The sequence below is a fragment of the Oncorhynchus nerka genome, linkage group LG15 (assembly GCF_034236695.1).
Source record: "Oncorhynchus nerka isolate Pitt River linkage group LG15, Oner_Uvic_2.0, whole genome shotgun sequence".
In the NCBI taxonomy this organism is placed as follows: domain Eukaryota; kingdom Metazoa; phylum Chordata; class Actinopteri; order Salmoniformes; family Salmonidae; genus Oncorhynchus; species Oncorhynchus nerka.
The window spans coordinates 46,149,429-46,175,880 of record NC_088410.1 but is presented as its reverse complement, the minus strand read 5'-3'; the positions used below and the strand labels follow the sequence as shown (position 1 = coordinate 46,175,880).

Below are 26,452 nucleotides of genomic sequence, written 5' to 3'. Positions count from 1 at the left end.
GTACAGTTCAAAACCATAGAAATAAGAATGATACAGTGCATTCGGAAAGTATTCAGACCCTTTCACTTTTTCTACTTTGTTACATTATAGCCTTATTCTAAAATTTAGTAAATAGTCCCCCCTCTCATCAATCTACACACAATACCACATAATGACAAACCAAAAACAGGATGAGAAATGTAAAAAATTCAATGGAAATATCACATTTACATAATTATTCAGACCCTTCACTCAGCACTTTGTTGAAGCACCTTTGGCAGAGATTACAGCCTCGAGTCTTCTTGGGTATGACGCTACAAGCTTGGCACCCCTGTATTTGGGGCGTTTCTGCCATTTGTCTCTGCAAATCCTCTCAAGTTCTGTCAGGTTGGATGGGAAGCGTCGCTGCAGTTTTTATCAGGCCTCTCCAGAGATGTTCGATCTGGTTCAAGTCCGGGCTCTTGCTGGGCCACTCAAGGACATTTAGGGACTTGTCCCCAAGCCACTCCTGCATTGTCTTGGCTGTGTGCTTAGGGTCGTTGTCCTGTCGGCCTGAGCTCCTAAGCGCTCTGGAGCAGGTTTTCATCAAGGATCTCTCTGTTCTTTGCTCCGTTAGCTAATTTTAGCTAATTTTTCCGAACGTATTTTCTTCTTTTGTTGCTTGTTTTGTCTCCCATTCAGCCTTACAGTTTTCCTTTCTTTTCTTTTCAATGTAAAACATGTACAGTTAAATATTTGTAGGATACATTTTTTTCAGCAGCTTCTGCTAAATTTTGGAACTCTTTCTTACCCTTTTCAGACATGTGAAATGTGCCACCTTGAAAGAGCCTTGGTTAAGGCATGTTTGACCGTAAGGGTACACTACGGCATTTTAAATGCCGACACAAAACCTTCTCTGGAGCCAGTGAACAAGCATTTTACATGTCTGTAAAGGAATGCCGCTTCTGAAGTGGGACTAACATCCATCACCACCATAAACACAACACAGCACATCAATAAGCAACATGTATTGTGATCAGGGAAACAGTACAGAACCTTCTATGCTGTAGCAGAATTCTGCTGTCTGAAAGGGTACAGATGCGGGCGGCACTCATTAAAATTGTCTGAAGGTTATCAAATGTCACTATCGACACGTTACTGTAGTGGTGTTCTATGTCTGTAAAAGCAGTGGTCACCAACCGGTCGATCGCGATGACTAGAGAGAGATTCAATTAATACAGCAAAGAGCTGCTATGTTATGAGTTAAGGTTTAAGTTATTCAGCACTGTCAACACTTTGTTCAACCCTTTTATAAGCCACAAAATGCACGTTCTCCCTACTTCCACTCACGCCACAACCAGCGCTGCGACTGCAATAAATGAGTATAGCAAAGTGTTTTTATAAGCTTGTTTTTTTTTTATATCGAGGAATATTTCACTTTCTTTGGTCATAGGAGTAACAACATGAATTGGTGCACGTGGCAGAAATGATGCAAAACGACTTGAGTTTTTTAAAAATCAACCGGAAGACTGCCCCCTTTTTCTCAGAGGAGGGAGAGTGGAGAAACAGTGAGTCGGGTGCAGAGCATGTGAGCGGTGTGGTTGGAAATTACGCTCATGGAGCAGTGAGTCCATTCCTACCTCTCTGCTAAAAACCTTTCTGCGCTCACAGGAAAGAAATATGCCTTCGATCCATTCATTAAAATCACAATTTAACCAACGCCCATATAAACTCATGAAAAAAAAAGAGAAACGTCCTCTCACTGTGAGCTGCGTTTAGTTTCAGCAAACTTAACGTGTAAATATTTGTATGAACATAAGATTAAACGACAGACAAACTGAACAAGTTCCACAGACATGTGACAAACAGAAATTGAATAATGTGTCCCTGAACAAAGGGGGGGAGGGTCAAAATCAAAAGCTCCCACGTGGCGCAGTGGTCTAAGGCACTGCATCTCAGCTAGAGGCGTCACTACAGACAACCTGATTCGAATCCAGACTGTATCACAACCGGCTGTGATTGGGAGTTCCATAGGGCGGCGCACAATTGGCCCAGCGTCGTCTGAGCTTGGCCGGTGTAGGCCGTCATTGTAAATAAAAATTTGTTCTCAACTGACTTGTCTAGTTAAAGGTTAAATAAATGCAATTTTTTTAAAGTAACAGTCAGTATCTTGTGTGGCCACCAGCTGCATTAAGTACTGCAGTGCATCTCCTCCTCATGGACTGAACCAGATTTGCCAGTTCTTGCTGTGAGATGTTACCCCACTCTTCCAACAAGGCACATGCAAGTTCCCGGACATTTCTGGGGGGAATGTCCCTAGCCCTCACCCTCCGATCCAACAGACGTGCTCAATGGGATTGAAATCAGTGCTCTTCACTGGCCATGGCAGAACACTGACATTCCTGTCTTACAGAAAATCAGCCATACTGCTCGATCTGTGCATGGTGGCATTGTCATGCTGGAGGGTCATGTCAGGATGAGCCTGCAGGAAGGGTACCACATGAGGGAGGAGGATGTCTTCCCTGTAACGCACAGCGTTGAGATTGCCTGCATTGACAACAAGCTCAGTCCGATGATGACCTGACACACTGCCCCAGACCACGACGGACCCTCCACCTCGATCCCGCTCCAGAGTACAGGCCTCAGTGTAACGCTCATTCCTTCGACGATAAACGCGAATCCGACCATCACCCCTGGTGAGACAAAACCGTGACTCGTCAGTGAGGAACACTTTTTGCCAGTCCTGTCTGGTCCAGCGACGGTGTTTTTTTCCCCATAGGCTACGTTGTTGCCAGTGATGTCTGGTGAGGACCTGCCTTACAACAGGCCTACAAGCCCTCAGTCCAGCATCTCTCCGCCTATTGCAGACAGTCGGAGCACTGATGGAGGAATTGTGCGTTCCTGGTGTAACTCAGGCAGTTGTTGTTGCCATCTGTACCTGTCCCGCAGGTGTGATGTTCGGATGTACCGATCCTGTGCAGGTGTTGTTACACGTGGTCTGCCACTGTGAGGACGATCCGCTGTCCGTCCTGTCTCCCTGTAGCGCTGTCTTAGGCGTCTCACAGTAAGGACATCACAATTTATTGCCCTGGCCACATCTGCAGTGCTCATGCCTCCTTGCAGCATGCCTAAGGCATGTTCACGCAGATGAGCAGGGACTCTGGTCAACTTTCTTTCTGTGTTTTTCGGAGTCAGTAGAAAGGCCTCTTTAGTGTCCTAAGTTGGTAGCATCAAAGCTATCACCGCTGCTCTTTCCCTCCCTCTGACTGACCATCAGATGCAGGCCCTCAGCTAATTATGCTCACTCAACTGTGCCTCACTAGTAATAAAACAAATGTATATTTTTTTTAATGGTCTGAGAAGAATAACAGACAGGGCAATTCAGTCATAGCCAATATGCAGTGATAATGTATTGGGCCTATAGCCTACTGCACAAACCTCATTGCTTCAGAACTATTAAGGCCTAGGCTTACGTTTTTTAAGTCATGTTTAAAATTAAATCTGAGTGGTAAATCTCGGGCTTGGATTTTGACTCAAAGTAATCTCGACTCAGAAAAGGTTGGTGACCACTGCTGAAAAGGGTATCTCTCTCTCTCGATCTCGCTCAACAGCTGGACAGGAAATACTGCTGCAGTCATGCTGTCATCACAGATTTCAGCTTCCACATGACAGACCAGTGGGGCATGACGCCAGACTGTCACACACACAGATACATGCACTGCACGGATATACAAACTGCATCATGTCCCAGAGAGGCAGAAATTAATCTGTCTAAACTGCTTTGTAGTCCTACACTGAAATGTGCCGTATACTATACTTCACAACCTGTGATAATACAGAATGTATGTAGTCATCGATGTTCAATGAACGAGGCGCAGTAAGTGAGCAAGTGCGCACTGCACACATTGGAGAGAATTACAGCCCTTATGTCATAATTGATTCTGTTTGGTATTTCACACTTGTTAAGCCTGTTTATGACTAACAATCTATTAACATTTTTCAATTCGATCTGTTTACTGTTACAACTAGAGGGTACACTGCCACACCATCCCTCCTCATCTGAGAAAGGGAGGGAGGGAGGAGTAGAGGGGTAGAGTTGGGCCAAAATAAACACCAGATTACGTCTCCCTCCCTAGCTGGCAATTAGACAGGCGTTTACTGAATGCACAAAGGCCTCCTCTTCATTCCATATACTTATGAACAAATGTGAAGATAGAAAACACAAGCCAATATACATTTACAAAAGCAGCAAACACAAAATGCACACTGTCCCATACAGACACACAGACACACAATACCAGTACACTGGTATTGTACTGGACCCCCTTTTGCCTCCAGAACAGCCTAAATTCTACAAGGTGTGGCATTTAAACATTGTTCAATTAGTCTCAAGGGACCTAACGTGTACTAGGAAAACATTCCCCACACCATTACACCACCAGGATGGGGCCATGGATTCATGCTGCTTAAGCCAAATCCTGACTCTGCCATCAGCATGACACAACAGGAACAGGGAATTGTCAAACCAGGCAATGTTTTTCCACTCCTCAGTTGTCCAGTGTTGGTGATCGTGTGCCCACTGGAGACGCTTCTTCTTGTTTTTAGCTGATAGGAGTGGAACCCAGGGTGGTCGTCTGCTGCAATAGCCCATCCGTGACAATGGCCTATGAGTTGTGCGTTCAGATGCCGCTATTTGCCTGTTTGTAGGCAACCTGTTAGCTTGCACGATTCTTGCCATTCTCCATCAACAAGCTGTTTTCGCCCACAGTACTCCCACTGACTAGATCTCAACCCTAATCACTTGTTTTGCCCATTCTAACATTCAAACAGTATCTGAATGCATCAATGCATGTCTGCCTGCTTTATATAGCAAGCCACTGCCACGTGACTCACTGTCTGTAGAAGCGAACCATTTTTGTGAACGGGTTGCGTACCTAATCAACTGGGCACTGAATGTATGTTCATGTGTGTACAGTCTTCGTCTTTGTCATCTTTGTGTGTGTGTGTTTTCTTCTGTGTGTGTGTCCTTGTGAGTCTGGAATGAAGAGGCCTCAGTCACACGCACATAAGCTGTGTACCAGTTTTAAGAAATCAATACCATATGGTTAAGCGCTGTTGTTTTACAGACTACTGCACACACGTCAATATCAGTGGACCACAATGTACAGTAAAAAGGAGCCACAGTAACATACTGACCCTAACTGAGTACAGGGGAATGATATTATACCCATATAAACTCATCTCTGCCGTTTTGTGATTAGACTAAATCTAAATTAGACTAACTCTAATCTTAGTTTTAGACACAATGCAGATGACTGGAATGAAAACATGTCAGGGAAAAATGTGAAGAGGGGTGATATGAAACTAAACGGAAAGAGTCGGAAAGAGAAGACCAGAAACAAGAACAGGGAGGGGGACAGGGAGGGAGGGATGGACAGAGAGATGGAGGGGAAGGTAGAGAAAGAGAACGCAATAGAGGATATGGATATATATATAAAGAGATGTATACAGTGCATTCGAAAAGTATTCAGACACCTTGACTTTCCCCCCCATTTTGTTACGTTACAGCCTTATTGTAAAATAAATTAAATGTATTTTTTCCCTCATCAATCTACACACAATACCTCACAATGACAAAGCGAAAACAGGTTTAGACATTTTTGTATTTAGACCCTTTGCTATGAAACTCGAAATTTGATCATCCTTGAGATGTTTCTACAACTTGGAGTCCACCTGTGGTAAATTAAATTGATTGGACATGATTTGGAAAGGCACAAACTTGTCTATATAAGGTCCCACAGTTGACAATGCACATCAGAGCACTTCAACCCTACAGTACCCTCCAAGCTCATCATTAAGTTCCGAGCCCTGGGTCTGAACCCCGCCCCTGTGCAACTGGGTCCTGGACTTCCTGACGGGCCGTCCCCAGGTGGTGAAGGTAGGTAACACCTCCACTGATCCTCAACACAGGGGCACCACAAGGGTCCGTGCTTAGCCTCCTCCTCTACTCCCTGTTCACCCATGACTGCGTGGCCACGCACGCCTCCAATTCAATCAAAGACGACACAACAGTAATAGGCCTGATTATCAACAATGACGATATAGCTTACAGGGAGGAGGTGAGGGCCCTGGGAGAGTGGTGTCAGGAAAATAACCTCTCACTCAACGTCAACAAAACAAAGCAGCTGATTTTGGACTTCAGGAAACAGCAGAGGGAGCACTTGCCTATCCACATCGATGGGAATGCAGTGGAGAAGGTGGAACGCTTCAAGTTCCTCGGCGTACACATCACTGACGATCTGAAATTGTCCACCTACACAGATAGTGTGGTGAAGAAGGCGCAACCATACCTCTTCAACCTCAGCAAGCTGAAGAAATATGGCTTGGCCTTTAAAACCCTCACAAACCTTTAAAGATGCACCATTGAGAACATCCTGTCGGGCTGTATCACAACCTGGCACAGCAATTGCACAGCTCGCAACTGCAGGGCTCTCCAGAGGGTGGTGCGGTCTGCCCAACACATCCGGGTGCAAACTACCTACCCTCCAGGACACCTACAACACCGGATGTCACAGGAAGGCCTTCCACCCGGCTAGCAATATATGGCAGCACAATAGAGGCTGCTGCGCTATATACCTAGACTTGGAATCACTGACCACTTGAATAATGGAACACTAGTCACTTTAACAATGTATAAATATTGTTTACATACTGCTTTACTCATCTCATATGTATATACTGTATTCTAATCAACTGTATTTTAGTCAATGCCTCTATGACATTGCACAATCTAATATTTATATATTTATTTGACTTTTATTGTTGTTAATTGTTAGATACCAATGCACTATTGGAGCTAGGAACACAAGCATTTCGCTACACCCGCAATAACATCTGCTAAATATGTGTTTGTGACCAATAAAATGTGATTTGTCCATAGCGCTCCAAGACAGGATTTTGTCGAGGCACATATCTGGGGAAGGGTACCAAAACATTTCTGCAGCATTGACGGTCCCCAAGAACACAGTGGCCTCCATCATTCTTACCTGGAAGAAGTTTGGAAACACCAAGTATCTTTCTAGAGCTGGCCGCCCGGCCAAACTGAGCAATCGGGGTAGAAGGGCCTTGTTCAGGGAGGTGACCAAGAACCTGATGGTCACTCTGACAGAGCTCCAGAGTTCCTATGTGGAGATGGGAAAACCTTCCAGAAGGACAACCATATCTGCAGCACTCCACCAATTAGGCCTGTATCGTAGAGTGACCAGACAGAAGGCTCTCCTCAGTAAAAGGCACAGGACAGCCCGCTTGGAGTTTGCCAAAACGGCACCTAATAACTCTCAGACCATAAGAAACATTCTCTGTTCTGATGAAACCAAGATTGAACTGTTTGGCCTGAATGCCAGGTGTCATGTCTGGAGGAAACATGGCACCATCCCCACAGTGAAGCATTGGCATCATCACACAGCAGCATGCTGTGTGGATGTTTTTCAGAGGCAGGGACTGGGAGACTTGTCAGGATCGAGGGAAAGATGAACAGAGCAAAGTACAGACAGATCCTTGATGAAAACCTGCTCCAGAGTGCTCAGGAATTCAGACCGGGGCGAAGGTTCACCTTCCAACAGGACAACGACCCTAAGCACACAGCCAAGACAACGCAGGAGTGCCTTTGGGACAAGTCTATGAATGTCCGGACTTGATCCCGATCGAACATCTCTGGAGAGACCTGAAGAAAGCTGTGCAGCGACACTCCCCATCCAACCTGTCAGAGGATTTTTTATTTTATTTAATCTTTATTTAACTAGGCAAGTCAGTTAAGAGCAAATTCTTATTTACAATGACGGCCTACCCCAGCCAAACTCCGACAACGCTGGGCCAATTGTGTGCCCCCCTATGGGACTCCCAATCACGGCCGGATGTGATACAGCCTGGATTCGAACCAAGGACTGTAGTGATGAATCTTGCACGGAGATGCAGTGGCTTAGACTGCTGTGCCACTTGGGAACTTGAGAAGATCTGCAGAGAAGAATGGGAGAAACTCCCCAAATACAGGTGTGCCAAGCTTGTAGTGTCATACCCAAGAAGACTTCGAGGCTGTAATCGCTGCCAAAGGTGCTTCAACAAAGTACTGAGTAAAAGGTCTGAAAACTTTTGTAAATGTAATATTTCAGCTTTTTCTTTTTAATAACCATTTTTGGCTTTGTCATTATGGGGTATTGTCTGTAGAATGATGAGGGGAAAACATATTTTATCCATTATACACTGCCTTCAGAAAGTATTCTTACTCCTTGAGGTTTTCACATTTTGTTGTGTAACAGTCTGAATTCAACATGGATGATTTTTCTCACCCATCTACACACAATACCCCATAAGGGCAAAGTGAAAACACGTTTTAATGTTTTGCACATTTATTGAAAATGAAATGTATTTACGTAAGTATTCACATTCCTGAGTTAATACTTTGTAGAAGTACCTTTGGCAGCAATTACAGCTGTGAGTCTTTCTGGGTAAGTCTCAGAGCTTTTCACACCCGGGTTGGTTGTCAAATTGGTTGTTGGATCATTGTTCGACAACCACTTTCAGGTCTTGCCATAGACTTTCAAGTAGATTAGTGTCAAACTAACTCGGCCACTCAGGTACATTTCACTGTCTTCTTGGTAAGCAACTCCAAGGTTGATTTGGACTTGTGTTTTAGGTTATTGTCCTGTTGAAAGCTGAATTCATCTCCCAGTGTCTGGTGGAAAGCAGACAACCACGTTTTCCTCTAGGATTTTGCCTGTGCTTAGCGCCATTCTGTTTCTTTTTTTTTTTACACTGAAAAACTCCCCAGTCCTTAATAATTACAAGCATACCCAAAACTTAAAATAAACTAAAAATGTTATTTGTCACATGCTACCGAATAAAACAGGTGTAGACCTTAGTGAAATGCTTACATACAAGCCCTTAACCAACAATGCAGTTAAGAAAAAATACCTAAAAAAAGAAGAAATAAAACAAATAATTAAAGAGCAGCTGTAAAATAAAAATAGCGAAACTATATACAGGGAGTACCGGTCCAGAGTCAATGTGCAGGGGCACTGGTTAGTCGAGGTAACTGAGGTAATATGTACATGTAGGTAGAGTTATTAAAGTGACTTTGCATAGATAATAAACAGAGCATAGCAACAGCGTAAAATATGGGGGGGGGGGGGGGGCAATGCAAATAGTCTGGGTAGCCATTGGATAAGAAGTTCAGGAGTCTATGGCTTGGGGGTAGAAGCTGTTTAGAACCCCCTTGGACCTAGACTTGGCACTCCGGTACCGCATGATGTGGACACCTAGGAACTTAAAGCTCTCAACCTGTTCCTCCACAGCCTCGTCGATGAGAATGGGGGCGTGCTCGGCCCTCCTTTTCCTGTAGTCCACAATCATCTCCTTTGTCTTGATCTGACTTCCTCCCTATAGGCTGTCCCGTCATTGTCGGTGATCAGGCCTACCACTGTTGTGTCATCGGCAAACTTAATGACGGTGTTGGAGTCGTGCCTGGCCATGTAGTCATGAGTGAACAGGGAGTACAGGAGGGGATTGAGCACGCACCCCTGAGGGGCCCCCGTGTTGAGGATCAGCGTGGCGGATGTGTTGTTACCTACCCTTACCACCTGGGGGCTTCCCGTCAGGAATTCCAGCATCCAGTTGCAGAGGGAGGTGTTTAGTCCCAGGGTCCTTAGCTTAGTGATGAGTTTTCAGGGCACTATGGTGTTGAATGCTGAGCTGTAGTCAATGAATGGCATTCTCACATAGGTGTTCCTTTTGTCCATGTGTGAAAGGACAGTGTGGGAGTGCATTAGAGATTGCATCATCTGTGGATCTGTTGGGGCGGTATGCAAATTGGAGTGGGTCTTGGGTTTCTGGGATAGTGGTGTTGATGTGAGCCATGACCAGCCTTTCAAAGCACTTCATGGCTACAGGTGTGAGTGCTACCTTAGTGTTCTTGGGCACAGGGACTATGGTGGTCTGCTTGGAACATGTTGGTATTACAGACTCGGACAGGTTGAAAATGTCAGTGAAGACACTTGCCAGTTGGTCAGCGCATGCTCGGAGTACATGTTTTGGTAATCTGTCGGGCCCTGAGGCCTTGTTAATGTTGACCTGTTTAAAGGTCTTACTCACATCGGCTACGATTCAATCTTAGTCCTGTATTGACGCTTTGCCTGTTTGATGGTTCGTCGGAGGGCATAACAGGATTTCATATAAGCTTTCGGGTTAGAATCCTGCTCCTTGAAAGCAGAAGCTCTAACCTTTAGCTCAGTGTGGATGTTGCCTGTAATCCATGGCTTCTGGTTGGGGTTTGTACAGTTGAAGTCAGAAGTTTACATACACTTAGGTTGGAGTCATTAAAACTATTTTTTCAACCACTCCCCAAATCTCTTGTTAATTAACATACTATAGTTTTGGCAAGTCGGTTAGGACATCTACAGTGGGTTCCAAAATTACTGGCACCACTGACTGGCAATGCACAAATACTTAAAAAAATATCAACAATATAAATTATAGAGATAAATTCAAAATACCAACATGTGAGAAATATTGTACTTCATTAATGTTTCAATGGAACCCACCAAAATCATACAATTATTTAATACAAAATACATTTCACCAAAATCAAGTTTCATAATTATAGGCACTCCTCATTTAGTACTTGGTGCCACCACCTCTGGCAAGGATAACAGCATGGTCTTTTTCTGTAATGTTTTACAAGGTTAAGGAACACACTTGGAGGGATTTTGGACCATTCCTCTATGCAGATCCTTTCAAGATCCTTCACATTCTTGGGATTGCGCTTATCAACTGCCCTCTTTAACTCAGCCCACAGGTTTTTGATTGGATTTAGGTCCGGCGACTGAGATGGCCATGGCAGAACATTGATTTTGTTGTCACATAACCATTTCTGTGTGGATCTTGAGGTATGTTTTTGGTCATTGTCTTGTTGGAAAGTCCACATATGGCCAAATCCCAGCCTTCTGGCAAAGGCAACCAGATTGTCAGCCAAAATTGCCTGGTACTTGGTGGAATTCTTTACGCCATCAATCTTAACCAGTGCCTCTGGACCTCTGGAATTAAATCAGCCCCACACATCACTGACCCACCACCATATTTCACCGTGAGTATGAGGTGCCTGTCCCTGTATGCATCTGTTTCGATGCCAAACATGCCGATGCTGTATCGTTCAATTTTGGTCTCCTCTGACCAGAGCACCTTCTTCCAATCATAATTTAAATTACGTTTGGCAAACTCCAAGTGCTTGAGTCTGTGTCTTGGGGTCATTAAGGGCTTTCTTTTGGCAACCCTTCCAAAGAGCCTGTGGTTGTGGAGGTGGCCACCAAGGCCTGGAATTCTTTCACAGTGTATTCTTGTGGATTTTGTTGCTTCTCACCATCCTCCTCCCTATCCTGGGGGGCAAAATGCATTTGCGTCCTCTACCCGTGAGGTTTTCAACTGTTCCATATCTTTTGAATGTATTTTTATTTGCCCTGACAGTGCAATCGTTTGTGGATCTTCTTGTAGCCATTACCAGATTTATGAAGGATTACGACCATCTGTCCCTTCTGAATTGCCAGTTCTTTTCTTTTCTTCATGGTGTTGGATGACAAAGGGATATTGCATTCGTGTTACGCCATTTTTATACCCTAGTGGAAAAGGAAGTGATGTAATGGCTCAATATAGTTCCTTGACATTTAGATAAACTTTAGTGGAATTTAATTCCTAGTTTAATTTTGGTAGATGTTATTTACAATAATATTTAAGGATGCCATTAATTGTGAAAACTTGATATGGAGGACATTGCTTTTTTTTTGGGGGGGGGGGGTTCCATTTAAACATTAATAAAGCAAGGTATTTTTCACATGTTGGTATTTTGAGTTCATCTCCATAATTATATTGTTTATATATTTGTAAGTATTGTTTGTGCATTACCAGTCAGGGGTGCCAGTAATTTTAGAGCCCACTGTACTTTGTGCATGACAGGTAAAACAATTGTTTACAGATTATTTCACTTATATGTCACTATAATCACTATTCCAGTGGGTCAGAATATTACATATGCTAAGTTGACTGTGCCTTTAAACGGATTGGAAAATTCCAGAAAATGTCATGGCTTAAAGAAGCTAATGATAGGCTAATTGACCTCATTTGAGTCAATTTGAGGTGTTCCTATGAATGTATTTCAAGGCCTACCTTCAAACCCAGTGCCTCTTTACTTGACATCATGGGAAAATCAAAAGAAATCAGCCAAGACCTTAGAAAAAAAAAGTGTAGACCCCACAAGTCTGGTTCCTCCTTGGGAGCAATTTTGAAACGCCTGAAGGTACCATGTTCATCTGTAAAAACAATAGTACTCAAGTATAAACACCATGGGACCATGCAGCCGTCATACCGCTCAGGAAGGAGATGCGTTCTGTCTCCAAGAGATGAATGTACTTTGGTGCGAAAAGTGCAAATCAATCCCAGAACAGCAGCAAAGGACCTTGCGAAGATGCTGGAGGAAAAAGGTACAAAAATATATATATACACAGTAAAACGAGTCCTATATCGACATAACCTGAAAGGCCGCTCAGCAAGAAAGAAGCCACTGCTCCAAAACTACCATAATAAAGCCAGACTACAGTTTGTCACTGCACATGAGGACAAAAATCATACTTTTTTGGAGAAATGCCCTCTGGTCTGATGAAACAAAAATATAACTGTTTGGCCATAATAACCATCGTTATGTTTGGAGGAAAAATGGGGAGGCTAGCAAGCCAAGGAATACCATCCAAACCGTGAAGCACGGGGTGGCAGCATCATGTTGTGGGGGTGCTTTGCTGCAGGAGGGACTGGTGCACTTCACAAAATAGATGGCATCATGAGGCAGGGAAATTATGTGGATATATAGAAGCAACATCTCAAGACATCAGTCAGGAAGTTAAAGCTTGGTCGCAAATGGGTCTTCCAAATGGACAATGACCCCAAGCATACTTCCAAAGTTGTGGCAAAATGGCTTAGGGACAACAAAGACAAGGTATTGTAGTGGCCATCACAAAGCCCTGACCTCAATCCTATAGAAGAGTTGTGGGCAGAACTGAAAAAGCGAGTGCGAGCAAGGAGGCTTACAAACCAGACTCCGTTACACCAGTTCTGTCAGGAGGAACGGGCCAAAATTCACCCAACTTATTGTGGGAAGATTGTGGAGGGCTACCCAAAATGTTTGACCCAAGTTAAACAATTTAAAGGCAATTCTACCAAATACTAATTGAGTGTATGTAAACTTCTGACCCACTGGGAATGTGATGAAAGAAATAAAAGCTGAAATAAATAATTCTCTACTATTATTCTTACATTCTTAAAATAAAGTGGTGATCTAACGGACTTAAGACAGGGGATTTTTACAAGGATTAAATGTCAGGAATTGTGAAAAACTGAGTTTAAATGTATTAGGCTAAGGTGTATGTAAACCTCCTACTTCAACTGTACATACGGTCACTGTGGGGACGACGTCATCGATGCACTTATTGATGAAGCCAGTGACTGATGTGGTGTACTCCTCAATGTCATCAGAAGAATCCCGGAACATATTCCAGTCTGTGTTAGCAAAACTGTCCTGTAGCTTAGCATCTGCTTCATCTGACCACTTTCTTACTGACCGAGTCACTGGTGCTTCCTGCTTTAGTTTTTGTTTGTGATCATAGTCCGTCTATTTTATTATCGGTTGACTGTACGATGGCGAATAGGACTGATGGTAAAGGTAGATTACCCTCCCTGCGACGGATCCTAACAAGGCACCCGGATCTTGGTCCACGATACCTCAGTCTCTTTCTCCTGCGAATTACGGGGATGAGGGCCTTGTCGGGCGTCTGAAGTAAATCCTTCCCATCCGACTAGTTGATGAAAAAGTATTCCTCCAGTATGGGGTGAGTAATCTCGGTCCTAATATGTAGAAGCTCTTTTCGGTCATAAGACACGGTGGTAGAAACATTATGTACAAAATAACGCAAAGAAAAATACACAATGGGTTATACGGGATCGTAAAACGGCAGCCAGAGAGAGAGGAGAGAGGACTGTGCCTGATTGTTTACTGCTGGGCTGAGGGAGCCGCTGCAGCTCTTTCAAACACCATCATTAGACACTAACAGCCCTAGCCACAGCACTTCACCCACTCCACTTCTCCAGGATGAAAAGAGAGAAACAGAGATGAACGGAAGATGAGAGCGATAGAGAGAGGTCGGGAAAGTGAGAAAGTCAAAGACGAGAGAAAAAAAGGGAAGAGAGGGTGTGTGGGGGTTGAACATGATACAATGGGGTAAAAAAGTATTTAGCCAGCCACCAATTGTGCAAGTACTCCCACTTAAAAATATGAGAGAGGCCCGTAATTTTCATCATAGGTACACTTCAACTATGACAGACAAAATGAGGGAAAAAATGAATTTATTTGCAAATTATGGTGGAAAATAGGTATTTGGTCACCTACAAACAAGCAAGATTTCTGGCTCTCACAGACCTGTAACAACTTCTTTAAGAGGCTCCTCTGTCCTCCACTCGTTACCTGTATTAATGGCACCGGTTTGAACTTGTTATCAGTATAAAAGACACCTGTCCACAACCTCAAACAGTCACACTCCACACTCCACTATGGCCAAGACCAAAGAGCTGTCAAAGGACACCAGAAACAAAATTGTAGACCTGCACCAGGCTGGGAAGACTGAATCTGCAATAGGTAAGCAGCTTGGTTTGAAGAAATCAACTGTGGGAGCAATTATTAGGAAATGGAAGACATACAAGACCACTGATAATCTCCCTCGATCTGGGGCTCCACGCAAGATCTCACCCCGTGGGGTCAAAATGATCACAAGAACGGTGAGCAAAAATCCCAGAACCACACGGGGGGGCCTAGTGAATGACCTGCAGAGAGCTGGGACCAAAGTAACAAAGCCTACCATCAGCAAGGGCAAGCATGACAATGATCCCAAACACACCGCCCGGGCAATGAAGGAGTGGCTTCGTAAGAAGCATTTCAAGGTCCTGGAGTGGCCTAGCCAGTCTCCAGATCTCAACCCCATAGAAAATATTTGGAGGGAGTTGAATGTCCGTGTTGCCCAGCAACAGCCCCAAAACATCACTGCTCTAGAGGAGATCTGCATGGAGGAATGGGCCAAAATACCATCAACAGTGTGTGAAAACCTTGTGAAGACTTTGACCTGTCATTGCCAACAAAGGGTATATAACAAAGTATTGAGATAAACTTTTGTTATTGACCAAATACTTATTTTCCACCATAATTTGCAAATAAATTCATAAAAAATCCTACAATGTGATTTTCTGGATTTTTTTGGTCATTTTTTCTGTCATAGTTGAAGTGTACCTATAATGAAAATTACAGGCTTCTCTCATCTTTTTAAGTGGGATAACTTGCACAATTGGTGGCTGACTAAATACTTTTTTGCCCCACTGTATAAGAGAGAAATGAAACACTATGAGATAAATGGAAATGTAATAGAATGAGAGATTAAAAAACAAATATTTCCTCATTTACATTTCTATGTGTTCTACTGAGAGACATCAACTAACCATGCGCCAAGATGCCATTATAAAAGTGATGGTAGAGATTAGGAGTGTGAACATTAAAATATATATATATATATATTTTTTAGATTCTTAACAATTAAGTAAACATTTTAATCCCCCACAAAATTTCAATCACAGTGAAGTTATCACAAAACATATGTTCTGTGTTATAGCCAACTAGACATAGTAGGTCAATTTCCACAACAACTAAGAGTGGTGAAGCGCCAGGCCCTGGTGCACTGGCTACCACGCTGTGAACAGTGTGAAGCAAACCTGTGATTGTATGAGAGCAAAGTGCTGCTCACTCATCTCAATATCCTAGCCTATAGAGCCCCACAGTTGAGGTGTCATCATTTCAATCACCCACGTGGGTATATGCTCCTAAAAACCAATGAGGAGATGGGAGAGGCAGGACTTACAGCGTGTCGAGCGTCACAAATAGAACCAAGTTCTATTTTAGCGCCTGGCTACGCAGACGCTCGTTGACGCGCGCGAGCAGTGTGGGTGCAATGATTGAATAACATGTATGTGTACATTTATTTTTGCAACGCGAGCAGTGTGGTCCGTATGTAAGCCTGTAACGTGAAAAAGTGAAGGGGTCTGAATACTTTCCGAATGCACTGTAAGACCGCTGACATTTTCAGGATAATGCCATGTTGCTCGAATTGACACCAAGCTTCAAACTAACTAGATGTTGGGGATGGCTAATTGCTACTGCCTTCCTGAGCTCTAGAGGAACTGTTACCCCCAGATCCAGATGCCTTGGCTGTCAGGGAGGAATTTCCACTGTCACATTTGAGTGACCCTTTTTTTGGGGTAAATGGACTATAATGGTCATTGGCTGTGACTTTATGTGGTGCTTTTTTTGGATCAGGTCTCTCAGTAGCAGGAGGGCGAAGGGCAAAATCAAGAAAGTGGCTGGGAATTCAGTGGGAGAAAACTAATTCTGACTGTTTGAGTCAGAGGTTACACTCTGACTGTCATCCAAGACAGAACCGACAACTTCCAGTTGCCAAGGTAAAAAGAGAGAGAGGGAAGAGAGAGGAGGAAGAAGTGAATAACCAGCCAAAACCCTGAGAATATTGAGCTGAGAATATTCTTTATGACAGCAGTTCAGAAAAATGACACTTGGTAACCCTCTCAAGCATCTTCACTTCTCTAACCAATGTCTTAACGAGTTAAAGAGACTTTGGTTTCAGACAACGCCAACATTTCATCAAGAACACAGGCTAGATTTAGGAGCTGTGTTGCTGTGGCTAAGTAAGTATTAATCTCCGCCTGTCTGTCTGTCTGTCCGCCTGTCCCGTAGGATCTTATGTACAGGGGCTACAGTAAAATTTAGACTAACCACAGTCTTGCCCGGCATGTACCCCTACCCCCACAACCCTTGCCCCAAATAAACACTACTATAATGAGATGACAAAAGACAGAGATTAAGATAATGCACAAGAGGTCGGGGGTATTAAGAGGCATGGGGGAGGAGAGAGATTGGAGAGGGAACTGGGCACACAGAGCTGGGAGGGAGAGAAAGCTTGGGGGAGAAGGCAAGAGAGCAAGATTGGGTAAAAGTAGAGGGGAGACCTCGGGGTCTAGCCAGAGAGAAATAATGAGAGAAAATGAGAGGGGGAGAGAGAAAGAGCGAGACAGGGAGTGAGCTAGTGAGTGAGCACTGGGGGAGGGGGGGGGGGGGGTGGATCAACAGCTGATAATGTCCGTCCAACCATCGAGAGCAGACAGATTTCGCAAGCTATTTTGATAGACCTCATTTTAGATCCCCGCTCTGAGCGCTCATCGGGTCATTTGTTTGTTTGTTCATCCGTCAACTCCGATCTCCACTTGCCTTTCTCGTAACGGCTATGACAAAGTGTGCAGACCGTGCTATGTCATGTCCGTTGCGCACAAACATGTCACTCTTTAACCCTTTTATGCTTCTGGATATTCCCATAACTCGCGTAGTCAACTTCACAGGCAAAAAAGCTACTATGCAGGATTCATGGAAATGAATGAAACCCTACAAAACCCCATAAGCCTCAGTGTTACCAGAGGCACTGACATGGCCACAGCACAGAAAATAAAAACCCTACCATCCCTGTAACATTAGATAGCTATTGTTGTCTGTATCTTCCAGCTCAGCTACACAGGAAATTTAAAAAAACACTAGGTAAATATATAACACACAGACTTGTGTGTGCGCGCGGCGCATGCACGCATTCTGCCTTTATTGCTTCCGTACTCAGCGGGTAGAGAGCTTAAGCCATTAACCCACTATGGTGCATGCAGCATCCACCACAGTGTACACCCTAAGGCGTACACGCAGCGGCTGCAGCTGGAACGGTGGCAGAGGCGACAGTGACAATTCTGTGATGGTGACGACTTCGCACTGTTACAAATAAGCTCAACACCGTGACATTTGTCCTTTCAAATGAAACCAATCCACTTCACCTCCTCTGCTATTGAGCTCGAGCACTAGAGAGCTGTATCTGTATTGACAGAACTATTTCTGTCTCGTAATCGATATAACCTTAAATACACTTCGAGCTTGCAATCAAGGGACAGGATGTGTCGCTTGTAGTGGTCGCGATAACATCCACTCATCTCCGTGTCTTTGACATGCTGCCGAAGGTACAGTATTCCACATGAGCGAATTTCACCCCAACCAAGACACTCTGCTACTACTTATATGTCGCCCTGGTATTTTTCTTAAATAATACATCAAAATGTATTGTATAATACATGAAAGCAGGTCATTGCACGGTGAAATCCACATTCATAGTGCACAAAGTACTTAAGTATGAAAAATGGAACCAACTCCAAAACTAGGTGATGTTTTTGACTCTTCTATAAACCCCCCCCAAAAATCCATCCATCCATTATCACATAATAGAGTAACATATCACTGTAATCTCTACCTCAATTCATTTGTCAACAGAGCAGTGCATTATTTGAACAGCTGACAAAGTGTGTGCATCATGATAATCTGTAGCTCGCATGACCAGAAGCAGTTGGTTCACAGATGTTAGGGCAGCTGACTGTTTCCCAGCCATTCTGTTCTTCTGTGTCCTCTCAAACAGAACCTTCCACACACACATCTGAGGTGCGCTTCCCACAGTTTTGCTGTGTGATGTACAGCAATGCTCAATCTATATACTCAATGGTCCATACTCTCTTCTAGTCATGTCTCCCAGCCTTCATATCGAATAGCTAATCTATTGCTCTATCAACAACAAACATCGAGAGGGGAAGACTCAGAGTATAATATTTCCCTTCAGTGCCCACTATAAACTCCAGACTACTCTATAGCATGAATGAACCACTGAAATAGTTTTACCTTTCAGCAAGGCGCTTCAGTTCCCCCTCGCTCTTTCTCTTCAACCTCTGTCACCGACAAGCCTCTCTGTAGAGAGATGGTGATACAGTCCCGCTTTCTCTCTATCCCTCTCTCTCTGACTGCAACACACGCGATACAGTACTTTTCTACCTCCCTCTTTAACACACACAGTCCAGCTGTGACAGTACAGCCACACACACAGACACACCCTGGGCACCAGTCCAGAGTCAAAGGGCTCTGGTTTCTGACGCTCTCTTCACTGCCCTGGGACGAGACACTGATAGAGGGAGGGAAAGATGAAGAGGCAGAGTTGATGAGAGAGAGCCCGAGAGAGAGAGAGAAAGAGAGAGAGAACTTAGGGGAGAGCTTAATGCCTCACATCAGAAAAACATCCCCATTCGAAATGGCAACATCTGGAAAAACTACTTAGAAACCGATACGAAAATCCAGAATGGACGAAATGTAACGAGACTCAGATCAAATTAGTTGATCAATTTAAAAAAATGAAACAATTAAAAGACCAACAAAACCTATTAGACATACCCATCACAATAACAGAGCTGAAAGAGAAAACCAAAGTGCGGTGAAGCCTGTGGGCCAGACACCATCTGCAATAAGATGAAGAAAAGCTGCAGGAAGCCATGCTCAAGCTCTTCAACCCAGTGTTGAATGTAGGATACTTTCCAGAAATATAGAATAAAGGCATAACACACACATTGAAAAGTAGACCAATTCTACCCTAATAATTATTGCAGTATCTGCAAGATCAGTAATCTAGGGAAGGTTTTCTGCAGCATAATAAATATGAGAATTACAGACCTTCCTCACAAAAAAAAAGTGTTTTAAGTGCATGTCAAATTGGCTTCTTACCAAAACAAACACCTGACAACATCTACACCCGCTTTAAAAAATATCTTTATCAGTCCACAAAGGGTAAAATATTTGCCTGCTTTATTGACTTCAAAAAGGCATTCAATTCCATCCAGCATAAAGGACTCTTCCTCAAACTCATCCAAAGTGGAATTGGAGGAAGAACCTGTGAGGTTATTAAATCATAACACAACACTGAAAATAAATGTTGTGTTCAAATGTTTTTTTCTTTTCACACAGTGGCGAGGGGGTCAATCAGGGCAGCAATCTGAGCCCAACACGGTTTAATATCTACAGTGGGGTCTGGAATTATTGGATCCCTTGATAAAGATGAGTCTTTTTTGCTATATGCATTTAGCTGCTAAATCGTGGCCACCACAACATTAATAATCTTCGGGATGGTAAAACATTCTTGGTGCAAACTTAAACCAGATATAAAGTATGTATAAAAGATAGTGGGGCAAAATATTTTGAAATAAGATCATCCTTGAGAATAATCACCCCCAATGATTTTATGTTTGAGTCAGTCAGATAGCATAAAAACAATTGAAGGAAATTTGCTTTAAAACTGTACATTTTCTCAACCCCATGGCAAAGTGTGTATAATTGAAGGAAATTTTCTTTGAAACTGCAATTTTTCTCTCAGCCCAATGGCAAAATGTGTAGAATTTGGGGATATTAACTTTAAAACAGCTAAATGTTGTCCCCGAGGCCAAGAGGGCCTCTAAAACCACACCATTGGCCACTCCTAAAAGGTTTTATGAGATTGGACAACAAATTAGGATGGACCTTACACCATTTCCGTATACAATCTTTCCAGATCCTTGATATCCATCATCTGTGCCTCTTCAATTCAAACCACAGGTTTTCAATGGGGTTCATGTCCGGAGACATTTCTTTGTGGATTTTGGGGTTTACCGTCTTGCTGGAAGATTCACTCAGCCTCCTGACAGAGGCAACCAGGTTTTTGGCTAAAATCCCCTGGTACTTGGTAAAGTTCATGATGCCATTTACCTTACCAATGGCCCCAGGACCAGTGGAAGTATAAATTCAAATAAATAATACTTTAACTAGCATGATCATAATAACTGTGTCTCCCATAGGTAGGGTACCCCTACATTCAGTTATGCCTATAATTTTTTTATTTTATTGACAGGTACAGAGAGCAATGGTGAGAGAGGAGAGAGAGTGAAAGAGAGAGGAGCAGAGAGATAGCGTGCTGTGAAGCTTTTAAACAACATTTGTAGCCTTGTCTCATGTCCCTCATGTATTTATGTATACTCCCAGATTGGCGCTGTCAAATCATTCTCTCTCTCTCTCACACCCTCTGTCTCCAGCTGCCACACACTTATTTGCACTCGCCTTCAATCGCTCCCTCACCGGCATCCCGAGAACGCCCGTTATTTCTATATTTACCTACTTAGTGTCCTTTTCATATTGATCATTACTCACCGTGATGCGCACTCCACTCCTCTCCGTGTCACAAGCCGCTGTTGTTTTTGGTCATGCTACCGTTACTATAATACCACAGAGGAGGAGTACCAAAATATATAATCCTCTTTTAATGCATGGTGAGTTAGACACAACAGCTGGTGTGGAGTCACACTCCATTATATTTTGAGTGTGTGTGTGTGTGTGCGTGCGGGGAGCGGCACACGATTATGTTTGAGTGCGTGTGCGTGTGTCGGTCTGTGCGCGTGTGACAGAGAGAGAGTGAAATGTGCTGGTATGTGGTAGCATGTCAAATACAAGGTTGCAAGCCAACAGAATGGGATTTGATGCTGTACTAGTTCGTGTGCAGGAGTGCTGGCTGTCTTAACTAATTAGAGAAGAGGGGCATTTTCAAAACAATGTGGCATAAGCTGGGGACCCGGGACAAGACGATGAGGGACGGACACACACCTGTTCTCTCTAGCATGGTCACCTTGCTGCTTAGTGTGCTTCTTGTCCCTCAATGTCACACCAAGCCATGGTGGTGTTGCTAGGTGGCAATTTCAGTGTAGTGTTATGGTTAGAGTAAGTGGTTAAAAGGTAGAGTCCACAATATTACATCATACAAAGCAGGGCAACTTCCTACACTAATGCTCATCCCACTTTGTGCTCCTCCTCGCAGCTTGAGGCTTGCCCACACTGGGAAAAAGCCAATAGTGGCAGTCTTGGCCGATCTGAATTCCCAATTTTATTCAGGGCGGAAAACAACATTTCTTACTGGACAAGTTCCTGTAGTACTCCCTGTTTAAGTCCATTGTCTCCCGTTTGCCAAATTAATACAATCCTGTTGAGGATTTCTGTAAACAGGAAGTCGCCCAGGTATGTGTGATAATGTCATCATGCAGAGTGTAACTTTCAAATCCCATGTGGTCAGAAATCTTACCGTCCTTTCTGGCATTGCACTACCTGATAATCCCAACCAGCCCCCCTAGTGAGCTACTACTAAGCCAAAGAGAGACAGGCAATAAAGTAGTCTCATTAAAGAGCGGAAGCCAGCAGTAATATGTCCTTTCTATGCTTTCTTGTCCTATCTAACCTGACTGCTGCAAGTGAACCTGAACACTTGTGTTGACTGTCTGACCACCCAGTCAGTCAACAACTCACCACAACTGCCCCACTCTGATATTTTAGTTCTAACTGCTGTGTGTGTGTGTGTGTGTGTGTGTGTGTGTGCGTGCGTGCGTGCGTGCGTGCGTGCGTGCGTGTACGAAGTCTGTAAATCGGAAGGAACTTTTGGCAACCTCAGCCCATAATCCAATGTCATTTTGGGCCACATGGCATGTAATAGTCAGTACTGTATCACAACATGCCCTTTGCTCACGAAGCATGCCAAGAGGTAATAACATTTCTTGGCATCCTTCAAAAACATAGCCAGTAGTTTTTAACAGCTTCCCTCTTATAGATACATCTAGATCATGCTAGCCTTGTCCTAGGTTTGTCTAGTCCTTGCCAATTTCTATGGTGATAATAACCATAGTAGATGGCGAGACAGCGCAAACAGATCTAGGACCAGGCTAGAATCCCTTCAAAATGTTAACATTTTAGGAGGTTTCTATGGTGAACCTTGTAGACCACAAAAAAAAAGATTTACTCTAGACAAGCCATTTTTATTTTAAAGATGGATCAAGACCTACCTTGGCGTCACATTTTTTATGAACGGCTGTCTTGCACTCTGCAATGAGACAAAAGAGACCGTGTAAGAGTTGGTTGTGTGTGTGTGTGTGTGTGTACGAATTGTGTGACACTCGGTACTCACCCTTACAGAAAGCACCAGGGATGTTGATGGTCTGTCTACACACTTCGCACGGTCGTTTCTTCCTACAGCTCTTCTCTGTGAAGGCGTGGGACACGGCTCCTTTACCAAGCTGTAACAGAACACAGAGTAAGATAGCATGACACACACAATGAGATGGACTGCTGGCATTTCTGCACCCAAAATATACCAACTGTGTCAAATGTAATAGTACAAAAGGTCATTGGTATACTGAGAACATCTGGGAATGTTTGTGCTCAAAACTGACACCCAGAAGAGTCTGTCCGGTAACGGACAATGTGACAGATAGAGACTGTGATTCAAAAGTGCTTAAGTCACATACACAGGGTTGTAGGTGAAGTACAGTGAAAATCTAAGGCTTCGAGCTCCAACAAGCAGGACAAAGTGAAATAGAAATAGCACTATTTTCATAACAACAACGATGGGAGTGATTAATAAATACATGCCCATTGGTGTGGAGGCAGAGTAAAGACTGTTGAGAGGGTGGGGGTGACCATAGGGGGGAGCAGCACCATGACCATTGAGCGGCAAAAACAAACATTTCAATAAAAAATATAAAAAAACATCAAAAAGTGCTGAGTGTCGTTGGGATGTCGCCCTGGTAGTGTCGTTGGGATGTCGCCCTGGTAGTGTCGTTGGGATGTCGCCCTGGTAGTGTCGTTGGGCAGAGTAAAAGTCTGTTGGGGGGGGGGGGAATGTCCATAGTGGGAGCAGCAGGAGAAAGAACGTCCATAGTAAGGTGGGGGGTTCATAGGGGGAGGGGGAGCAGGTAGCTGACTAGTGGTGGCTATTCAGCAGCCCGATGGTCTGAGGGTAGAAACTATTGGCCAGTCTTTCAATTTTTTGCCATGATGCTCCTGCACTGCCCACATCTGAGTGATTGAAGCGGGGAGGACAGGTCTTGGCTCGGGTGGCTGGTGTCCCTGATGATCTTCTTGGCCTTCCTGCGACACATGGTGTTGTAGGTGTCCTGTAGGGCAGACAGTGTGCACCCAATGGTGCGTTCGGCTGCACATATCACCCTCTGAAGAGCCTTGAGGTCCTCGGCAGAGTTTCTGTACCAGGCTGTGATGCAGCCCGACAGTATGCTCTCGATGGTGCTCCTGTAGAACATTGAGGGCCATCGGGGACAGGCCAAATTTCTTCGGCATCCTGAGGTCTTCACTACGGTGTCCGTGTGGTTGGCTTCTCTGAGATGTGTACGCTGAGGAATTTGAAGTTATTGTCTCCATGGCAGCCCCGTTGATGATATATAGTTTGATAGATAGTGTGAGGGTGGTGTGTGCTGCTGTACTCACCCGTGCTTGAGGTGAATATATGTGTGTGTGTGTCTATATGTCTGTCTTCACTCTTTGTGTTACAGGTTGAAGGGATGGAGGGATTCAGACTAGAGAGAGAGACACCACTACCATTTTCCTTAATACAGGGAGAGAGGTGGATGTTTGCACAGCTGCCTAGACTGGCACAGTGCAGTACAGGCACCCTTTCAGTGGAAACCTATGCTATGCAACAGGCACCAGAGACAAACTAGAACACCCCAAAAATGTTGCTCAAATGATAATCTAATCTGTTAAATGGCGGATCAAAACCCACAGTTTGTGGCTAAAGCTTAGCAGTTACTGGCTAGAAATATGGCTTTGTTCATTTGTGGGTCGCAATAACTTGAAAAGCTTTGTGAGTCACGTCGCAAAGAAGTTTGGGAGCCACCGAGCAAAGCCGAGAGGGGCAGAGAGAAGAGAAGTAGAGACAAGAATGGCTTGGTTCATTGAGAGAACATCATTTGTCAGAAAACTAAAATGGGAATGGATGTCGGGTTTCATTCCATTGCTGCTGCTCATTTTACAAGTGGACATTTGCACAAACAAGCCTTGACATTGGAAGATTGATGGCTAGTCCAATAAGCAAGATCAAAACCTCCAGGAACATTGAATGGACTACATAAAAACAGCTGCTTACGCATGCATACATGCAAGCACAGGATTCAGACTCACCTGCCTACAAGATACAACACTTATTTTAAGCAACACAGTTACACGTATACACATATTTCAACAGAAACCAAAACCTACATTCATACACAAATGTATGCACAGTCCCTGTGACGGTGTAACTAGAAAATCTACATCTTCTACTGACTCAAAATCCATGCTTTTTATGCACTCTCAGAGGACAAAGGCATGGCAAAAGTCTGAGAACATCAGAAAGCGGTGTCACCTGATTGCGCGTGAACCTCATTGAGTCATTCATCTATCCTCCCCAGAAGGGAGGGGGGAGAGTGTGGTCTGGGTCAACAACTAACACCAACTCCAGTAACAAACACCTTTATTTATTCACTCACTCCATCACCTTTATTTTTTCACTCACTCCATCACCTTTATTTTTTCACTCACTCCATCACCTTTACTTTTTCACTCACTCCATCACCTTTACTTATTCACTCACTCCATCACACGGCACACCTCTTTGGTTGGCCGCCCTTCCCTCCCTCCCTCTCCCTCCATCCATCCATCCCACGGCACACCTCTCCGTTGGCCGCCCCTCCCTCCCTCTCCCTCCATCCATCCATCCCACGGCACACCTCTCCGTTGGCCGCCCCTCCCTCCCTCCCTCTCCCTCCATCCATCCATCCCACGGCACACCTCTCCGTTGGCCGCCCCTCCCTCCCTCCCTCCCTCTCCCTCCATCCATCCATCCCACGGCACACCTCTCCGTTGGCCGCCCCCCTCCCTCCCTCCCTCCCTCCCTCCCTCCCTCTCCCTCCATCCATCCATCCCACGGCACACCTCTCCGTTGGCCGCCCCTCCCTCCCTCCCTCTCCCTCCATCCATCCATCCCACGGCACACCTCTCCGTTGGCCGCCCCTCCCTCCCTCCCTCTCCCTCCATCCATCCATCCCACGGCACACCTCTCCGTTGGCCGCCCCCTCCCCCCCTCCCTCTCCCTCCATCCATCCATCCCACGGCACACCTCTCCGTTGGCCGCCCCTCCCTCCCTCCCTCCCTCCCTCTCCCTCCATCCATCCATCCCACGGCACACCTCTCCGTTGGCCGCCCCTCCCTCCCTCCCTCCCTCCCTCCCTCCCTCCCTCCCTCCCTCCCTCCCTCCCTCCCTCCCTCCCTCTCCCTCCATCCATCCATCCCACGGCACACCTCTCCGTTGGCCGCCCCTCCCTCCCTCCCTCCTCCCTCCCTCCCCTCCCTCCCTCCCTCCCTCTCCCTCCATCCATCCATCCCACGGCACACCTCTCCGTTGGCCGCCCCTCCCTCCCTCCCTCCCTCTCCCTCCATCCATCCATCCCACGGCACACCTCTCCGTTGGCCGCCCCCTCCCTCCCTCCCTCCCTCTCCCTCCATCCATCCATCCCACGGCACACCTCTCCGTTGGCCGCCCCTCCCTCCCTCCCTCCCTCTCCCTCCATCCATCCATCCATCCCACGGCACACCTCTCCGTTGGCCGCC

General features: G+C 44.9%; 1 protein-coding gene across 1 annotated transcript in view; it reads right to left on the bottom strand.

Annotated features, from left to right (window-relative positions):
- LOC115142792 (tensin-1-like) overlaps positions 1-26,452 on the bottom strand; it is an 80,076-nt gene that overhangs the window by 39,940 nt on the left and 13,684 nt on the right. The window contains exons 2-3 of the mRNA XM_029682534.2: positions 22,977-23,085; positions 22,855-22,892 (exon numbers count right to left, since the gene is read on the bottom strand). Of these exons, the coding sequence (XP_029538394.2) occupies positions 22,855-22,892; positions 22,977-23,085 (147 nt within the window). The remainder of the gene's footprint in view (positions 1-22,854; positions 22,893-22,976; positions 23,086-26,452) is intronic.